Genomic DNA, 8,511 nt, shown 5'->3' with positions numbered 1-8,511 from the left:
ATATGGAACCAACCCAGATGCCCCTCAGTAGATGAATGGATCAAGAAAATGTGGTATATATACACAATGGAATTCTATGCCTCCATCAGAAAGATTGATATTGCCCCATTTCTTAGGAAATGGAAAGGCTTGGAGAAAATTATATGAAGTGAAGTAAGCCAGGCCCAAAGAAACATAGGTCCCATGGTTTCCCTTATTTGCAATATCTAGTGTATGTCTGAGTCAAGCAGAAAAGGTCAGATAAGGTGATGTTAGGGAAATGAACCCTAAGATATGTATTCAAATGTTTTTTATATTTTCCAGTAAATATGTTATAGGTAAACATTTTACAGAGGCAGTATGGTATCCTCAGTATTACATCTAAGGTAATTTTTTTAACCTTCCTCTAATCAGTGGTTTACTTCTTCATTCTAAGACTGAGTTTGGAGGAGAAGTCAGCAGCCTTTGCTGTTCTCTGAGGAATCTTGAGGATTCCACACAAGTAGAGACAGAGATTGGTGTCTGACTCTACCTAGACTGGAAGCATACCATGGAGGCCACAGCTGTCTTGATGCTTGCTCTGAGCCTGAGACCTAATGAGAGCTTGGTGTTTATACATCTGTAGAAAATGATATATTTGCTAAATGTTTTCTTTATGTATCGGGCTCTGAAATACAGCCTCTCCATTTCTAAACTGGAGCTACATTTGGGTTTTGTAAGCTTCTGTGGCAGTTAGCATCTAGCAGCAGTGCAGGGCATTAATTCTGTTTGATTCCTTCTTTCTCCATTCTGTTCTACTTACCACAAAAGTTGAGCCCATTTGATCAAAGCACAGCCTGGATTTAGGACTCTGGTGTCTTGTATTATTTGAGGAAAAGAACAGGAAAGTGATTTGATTCATACAAAATGCTAATTGAAAAGGAATTTTTAAATTTTTCCTCTGAGAAAACAAGACCTAAGAAAACTGGTACTTCAAGGTATATACCCATTCACATAGGAAATAAGTTTTTAAAATAAATTGCTTAGTTTTGACATTGGTAAATGAACTAATCTAGAAGGTTTCCTGACATTCCAGATTCTAAATTCCATCATTCAGACCTGCAGCCTACTGTATTGAGAGCTCCTAGAAGGTATATTACATTTAAAGAAAGGTGATACAAATTAATAATTTCCAGAGTTAGGTTGAAAGCAAATTAAGATTAGTTTCGATTCCTTACAGTGGTCAGAGAGCATGGTTGTATTATGTGTGTTTCGTCACTACAATAGAATCCCTGAAGCAAAACTGATAAAGAGAAAAGGCTTATTTTGGCTCACAGTTTTGGAGCTGAAAACTCCGGTCAAATGGCCACATTGTTTGGGCCTTTGGCAAGGCCAGCACATATGACAGAATAAACCACACACCTCATAGTTCAGAAAACAGAAGAGGAGGTTGCCTACTGTCCCATTCTGGAGCACACCCCTCGTGACCTCAAGACCTTCAAGGATGGGGCAAGTCCAAGGGCATGGGGAGCCCATGAAGAGATGTCTGGATGGGCAGGGGTCCCACCCTCCAGCAGAAGGCTGGAGACAGAGGTCCATGGTATCCTCTGGAGCACGGGATGTCTTCCACATGGTCATGCACTCAGAAGTGGCTCTCCCAGTTTTCTCCTGCCCTGAGAGACAGTGCCCAGGCACATAGTTCACCTTTTCTATGGGAATTAGGATTGCAGCAAACAGTGCTTCCATCAAAGTCACAGGGCTGTCCTTTCCTGTCCAGTGCTGCTCAGAGGGTCTGAGAAGTTCGGCCCTTTTCTGTTACTTCTGTGTGAGATGCCTTGAGCCTAGAAGCAATTTACAGTGTGCTGTGTTTACCTCTTTTAGCATTTCTGGATTAAAGGTGGTGGGAGAGTCCCTTTCTCCGGCCTTCCACCTCCAGCTTGAAGAGAGCACTGGGTCTCGGGAGAAGGATATGCATCTACTTCAGGAGATCATAGACCAGGTGAGTGTGAGCATTTCAAGTGAAAGTCCGTGCCCCTCCCATCCTCACCTCTAGCAATGATTCTACATCACTTTTAGAAAGATCTCATTGCCCCAAGAGATGCGGGGAGTGGTAAAAAGTTGCTGATAACACACACACAGACATAATGTGGATTGTCCTAATGCCCCTGGGCCTCCTCAGCCAGCCGTAATGAGCTCAGTTTGCCAGTAGGGGCAGGCTGTAGACCTTCTCTTCCACTGAATAGACTCGGCTCCCACCAGAGCTGATACACCTCGTTCTGCTGTGAATTTAAAGAGCATAACAGCCTTGCAGAAAACTCACTTGCTCCCCACTCACAGAGCTGAATCCTCAGACTTGCGGTTGGGGACAGGTTGAATGCATTTCACAGCCAGTGCTAAACAGCTGCTCATGTGAGGTGAACCTGCAGCATAGCTCAAGAGACAGCCAGCAACTCCTGAGTTCTAATGTTCCTAAAAACCTGCAGGAAGGAAGAGACTCTTCTACCATATCCCTAACTTGGGAGAAGCATTCATGTCTCTTTATCTTCTGGAAGTCAGTTTATTACTCACTACTTAGCCGCACATCACTGGGAAAGCTGGATGCTCAGTCTCAGCAGTGCTGCCTCTCCTGAAACCTCCCTCTCTTTTTCCATGTAAAGAAACCCAATGGACTGCAGCACTGTGGGTGTGTACACACTACCTTTTATGGAACCTGCCCTGCACCTGTATATGCATTTGAGAATGAAACAGGCTTTTATCTGTTCTTTGTCTCCCTACCCTGTCCAGTGATGTGATTCTCTTAGCCTTAGGGTGATAATAAAGGTAGCCACCGACTGTTCTGTTTCCTTTGTAAGCCAGGGTCTCCATCCGTGTGGCATGCCATTTGGGTGCTTGTTTGTCATGCAGCTGCACTATGGAGTGTAAAACCTGCCTCGGGCTGCACAGCCTACCTCAGCCACCGTCTATCTATGATGTTTAAACACAAAATCCACAGTGGTTTGTAATGTCTCCTCCCTGGCCAGGTGTTCTCAGGGGGCCTTCCTGCTTCCAAGTACTTCCAGACAGCCAGAAGCTGGCCGTGTTACCTGTGTGCTTTCTATCTCCTCCGTTCCATTTACAACACAGGTCCTCTTTGGCTGGACTGTCACTGCTAGACATTTGGAATCATTTTATTTTCCTTCTGCCATCCCTTCCTCTGTAGATTATGCATGTATACACACATGTAAAATTCATATATATATATACACATATATATTCATATATACATATACATATGTATATATATCTCCAATGTGAGCCAGTCCTTTTTGCCTTTGCCTTTTGTTTGGTTGTTTTTTTTTTTTAAATCTCTAGAGTCTTTGTTTTTTGTTTTTTTTTTCTCTAGAATCTTACATTTTCTTTCCTGGACTAGATTGTACAACAGACCTCCTGTTTACATTTCTCACATAGCTAGATTGACAGATATGCACCACCAAACCTAACTTCTTATTGGTTGAGATGAGCATCTCCCAGACTTTTCGCCTGCACTGGCCTAGAACTGTGAGTCTCTTGATCTCAGCCTCCTGGGTAGCTAGGATGACAAGCTTGAGCACTGCACTCTACTGCAAAACATTTTTATCACCATAGGCAACTCCTGTAATCAGGACCTTTCTCTAGTTCTTGAACTTGTTTAAATAGAAAACATTTTATGCCGACAGTTAAATAGTAAAGCTACGTGCAGCGTTGTTAACACAGACAGACTCTAGTGCCTAGGATCACCTTGCCCACAGGCAGCCATGAAAGTTGTCACAGTACACATTCTCAGGTATGCTCTGTTGCGCAGTGCTGCTCTCTTTGACACAGTCCAGCCATCTCTCTTCAGCTCTTGGTCAGCCCACAGGGCTTTACCCACACTGCTTTCCTATGTTCTAACTATGTCAGAAATGCTAGCCACTGTGGCTATATAAATACAAATTGAGTAAAGTATGTAAAATCATGAATGCAGTCAGGAGTACTCAAACTACACAGGCTCGAGGAGATTATCTGGGATGCTGGAGTCCACATCTATTCATCATTGCAGGAAGGACTGGAGAGAGACTCGGGACTATGAAATGGCATTTCAGCTTTGTCTCCTAGCAATTACAGTTGGAAACATGAAGCTAGCAACTGCTAGTACTCTCAGTGTACCTTGCCACTTCTCTTCCCAGGGTCTAAGTCCAGGCTGCTAATGTTTTTCTTTTGCACCTGCAGTGCATGAGCAGACGCATTGCATTAACTCAAGCCCGCTACTTGGAAAAGGAAGAGAAGTGCCTCCCTCCTCCCAGGTTAGTTGACATTGCAGTGTCATCTCACTTACTTGCTCACTTTAAACTCTTAGGAAACATTTTGTCGTTTGGGGTTTTCATTTAGTATCACAGGTTAAGAAGGAATGTCCTTCAATACAATACTTCAGTTGTATTCTGTTTTCAGATTGATTTTGTGTGTGTGTGTGTGTGTGTGTGTGGTGTGCGCAGTTATGGAGCTTGAACTCAGGGCCTGGGTGCTATTCCTGACCTTCGTTTCCTCATGGCTAGTGCTCTACTACTTGAATCAGGGCACCACTTCTAGCCTTTTTTGTCATTTATTGGAAATACGAAGCTCATAGTCTTTGTTCTACAGACTGGCTTCAAACTATGATTGTGAATAGCTAGGATTACAGGAGTGAGCCGCCAGCACCAGGCTGACATTTTAAAAGCATCTCCTGATAGAGTATCTTCCTAGTTAATTTTAAAAAAAAAAAGTGTCTAGAGCCAACTGCTGGTGGCTCACACCTGTAATCCTACCTACTCAGAAGGCTGAGATCTGAGGATTATGGTTCAAAGCCAGCCTGGGCAGGAAAGTCCGTGAGACTCTTCTATCTCCAAAAAATTAAAAAAAGCTGGAAGTGGTGCTGTGGCTCAAATGGTAGAGCACTAGCCTTGAGCAAAAGTAGTTCAGGGACAGCACTCAGTCCCTGAGTCAAGCCCCACAATAGCCCCCCACCATGCCCCCAGTACACACACACAAAACATGTCTGGGATCCCAAAAATTAACTGGAATAGAAAGGTTCCTGTCAGCTACAGTCTGGGCTGTGAATGTCCTGCCATCTCCACTGGCCAGAGAGTATGTGGGCTTTATCTAGCAAGATGTGAGGAGCAGTATAGCAAAAGCAGCAAGCACTGTAACACTTAAAAATGTTAAAGGAGGTGCTGGGAAGGTGGCTCAGTGGTAGAGTGCTTGCCTAGCATGCATGAGGCCCTAGGTTCAATTCCTCAGCACCACATAAGAAAAGGCCGGAAGTGGCACTGTGGGTCAAGTAGTAGAGTACTAGCCTTGAGCTGAAGAGCTGAGGGACAGTGCCCAGGCCCAGAGTTAGACCCCATGGTGGACAAAAAAAAATGTTAAAATAGACAATTCCATCCTCTGAGCACCTACACTATAGTCAAAGCACGTGGACACCTACATGATAGGTCTGGGGCAGGGGTCACAGAGATATGGCCATTTCTTCCTCAGATTGATGCTAAGGATTCTAAGCACAGAAATGAGTGCAGACAACCCCCAGCTGATGCTGGTTCAACTTATAGTTTGTAACTTCTTAGCCCTGTATGAAAATACACCATGCAACCATTCTGTATTTCCTTCTCAGTACAAGATTTAATAAGGTACATGAGATAGAAAGAAGGCTGCATGAGGTCATTTTTCCCAGTAGGTGAATGTAAAAGTTCTGAGCACATGTAAAGTAGGCAAGAGCACAGTGTGAGGTCCCTGGGTTAGGTGGTTAAATGCATTGTCTGAGTGGGATGGGATTCCCAGGATGTGGTCCTATCATGAGTGAAACAACGTCAGTTCCTCCATCACCGGGAGAGCATCGCGACCTCTAGGTCCATCTTCTAGCTCCGAGTCCAGGAAGGCCCACTGGAGAGAACAAGCACTCTGCAAAGTGCCAGGTGGGAGCTTCAGGAAACCACTCCCTTCTCTTCATTGCACACGCCACTCCCTTCCCCCACATCAGCGCAGAGCAGGAGAGCCCAAACAGGTGTCCAGAGGATGAAACAGATGTTTGCAAAAGAAGATGAAGGGGCAGAGGCGATACTGTCTCATCAAACTCCTTCTTTAATTTCCTCAAAGTGTGAAATCTACCTTGGCTTAAAATGCTATAAGATGTCTAAACTGCTTATGGAATTGTAAATAGGAACAGCCATACTAACTGATCAGAGAAATTGCAAATTACCACATCATTCTGGTAACCCTTTAAAAAAAAATAACAGTACTGGCATTTGACCTGAGGGCCTGGCCTGGCACTTACTAAGCTGTCCTTCTACCATTTGAATCTTGCCTGTAAGCCTTGCTTTTTGCTAGTTATTTTGGAGACAGTCTACTGAAACTTTTCTGCCCAGAGTGGTCTTGAACCACTATCCTCCAGATTTCAGCCTCCTGAGTATCTAGGATTATAGGCATGGGCCTCTGGCACCTGGCTGTTCTGATACTTTCAGAGCAGATATGTTGACAGGATGTGGCATTCCAGCCTTGAGAACAGAGCCCTGCAGGAGAGACTGACTGGATACACACATGTGGTTTAGACCAGGAGGCGTGAGCTGTTGTCCCTGTCCAAATATCAGTGTGTTAGGCCTGCTGGGACTGAGTCCCTGTTCCAGCTCTTTCCTTCAGCCATGGCAGTGAGAAATCATATGTAGCAGAAGGTAAATGAGTGAGCGGGTTAAGTTTCTATATAGCCTTGTTTACTAAAACAAGAGGCAGCTGGATTTGGCTCTCTGGCCATAGATGGATGACTCTGGGTATAGCCTTCACTTAATGATTTTCCATGTCCTTTTTTGTTTCCCAGCATTAGGGTTGTGGTCACAGTGGAACAAACAGAGGAAGAACTGGAGAAAGCAGCATCCATCATCAAGGAAGTGGCCCAGGTCGTCCTGCTATAGGCTGCCTCCCGTGGCTCTTGCCCCAGCACACACAGAACTCAGAGACCTCTTGCTGCCCAGGATGTGGCCTAAAGAGAGCTTGGACCTCTGTTAGGATTGCCTCCAAACTGGGTGGATGTGGACCAAATGTATGGCCAGAAGGATGAACACTTGTTATTTAAAAAAAAAGAAAACACATCTAAAAGCCCAAAACCTGACTTTTTAAAAGACTAATGACAGCATATAATTAGTATTTAAATTATGCTATTTAGTACTAAGTGTTTTATTGTACTAGTATTTTGTATTCTTTTTTGTTTAAAATTGGAGCTTCAGTATCTCTTCTCTCCCTTCTGTAGTCACGATTTCATAAGCACTCCTTCATATTTCATAAAAAAATGATTTTGCAACTTAATGCCAAGAGGAACACCTGGGACGTGATGCACCATTCACTGTTGACAGTCTAGTTCAGCCATGTAATGTGAAATGGTGGCTAATACGCAAATAAACACTTTGATTGTTATAAATTGCATTATAATATATTCGAATCACAGAGTTTTTTATATATTGATATGTCATATTTAATCTAAGCATCTCTACCCAGAGGATATTCATTCCACTAATTTGAATCCAACACTATATTATTTTAATAAAATTGACCTTTGCATTTATTATGGGTTAACTTAATCTGGGAAGAGGTTTATTGCACTGATCCTAAAATATAAATCATGTTCTTTGTTTTTGTCTGGAGACATAAAACTTAGCTTTTTCTAAGCTAAGAACGAGAACTTTTTTTCATCTCATGAATCCAGATATCTATGATGTGAAAGCTCTAAGAGCAATTTGTGACTGTTGATCTTTACAAGGTAAAAGTTGTGATGTGTTCCATGGGGAGAACACTGATATAATACCATCACTCTCTCTTACTAAAAAGGTAAAAGAGTAAAGTTATAAAATGAATATACTACTTTCTAATCTATGTTCATATTAACAAATGGTCTTCAACATCTTTTTAAATGACACATACCTTTTTACTGTTGAGTTACTATTTTGCTTGGGGTCTTTCGTACATATGTGCCTTGTGATTGCTGCTGCTTTGAAGCATACAGTACTGTCCAGGGGGGTGAGTCTGTTCGATTGGTTTTATTTTTTAACGAAATAAACCTACATTCTTGATGATCAGTCTTGTTTGTTTATGGAATGAAATCAGCAGAAGGATCTTGTAAGTTTAAACCTTGCAAACTCAGGGTAATATTCTGGCTGTATGGATGTTTCTTGTTTTAGAAAAAGAACTCTTACTCCTTCTATATCCAAAGAATGTGCATTATCTCAGATTTTCTAGTTGCCAGCAGAATTAAGCATTGACTCTTTAGGACTAGAAAATCTCCAGAACTATTATTTTTATGAAAAGGTAAAGACCAAAGATAGTTTCTTATTTTGAGGTTCTTTTTTTTCTTTTATAGTATCTAAATAAAAATAGCAACTAGATATTTATTGTTACTTTTTTTTTTTAATGACCAAATGTTTCTGGGAATGATGATAGAGCCAGCACACATTACTTAATTTCAGTCTTGGAAACACAAACATTTCCACAAAAAGAACTACAGGTAGTGTCTACATTGGAACTATAGAATGTCCACAGTAT

General features: G+C 42.3%; 1 protein-coding gene across 2 annotated transcripts in view; it reads left to right on the top strand.

Annotated features, from left to right (window-relative positions):
* Sptlc1 (serine palmitoyltransferase, long chain base subunit 1) overlaps positions 1-8,048 on the top strand; it is a 57,595-nt gene extending 49,547 nt beyond the window's left edge. Inside the window, exons 13-15 of one of the 2 annotated variants that reach the window (XM_013026436.1) lie at positions 1,840-1,957; positions 4,186-4,259; positions 6,829-8,048. In XM_013026436.1, coding sequence (XP_012881890.1) covers positions 1,840-1,957; positions 4,186-4,259; positions 6,829-7,036 — 400 coding nt within the window. In that variant the 3' untranslated portion in view covers positions 7,037-8,048. Of the gene's footprint in view, positions 1-1,839; positions 1,958-4,185; positions 4,260-6,796 lie in introns of both variants that reach the window. The other variant, XM_013026435.1, reaches the window with a different exon arrangement.
* Positions 8,049-8,511: the final 463 nt, after the last annotated feature.

Source organism: Dipodomys ordii, unplaced genomic scaffold (assembly GCF_000151885.1).
Source record: "Dipodomys ordii isolate 6190 unplaced genomic scaffold, Dord_2.0 Scaffold93, whole genome shotgun sequence".
In the NCBI taxonomy this organism is placed as follows: Eukaryota; Metazoa; Chordata; class Mammalia; order Rodentia; family Heteromyidae; genus Dipodomys; species Dipodomys ordii.
This window is presented reverse-complemented; position numbering and strand designations above follow the sequence as displayed.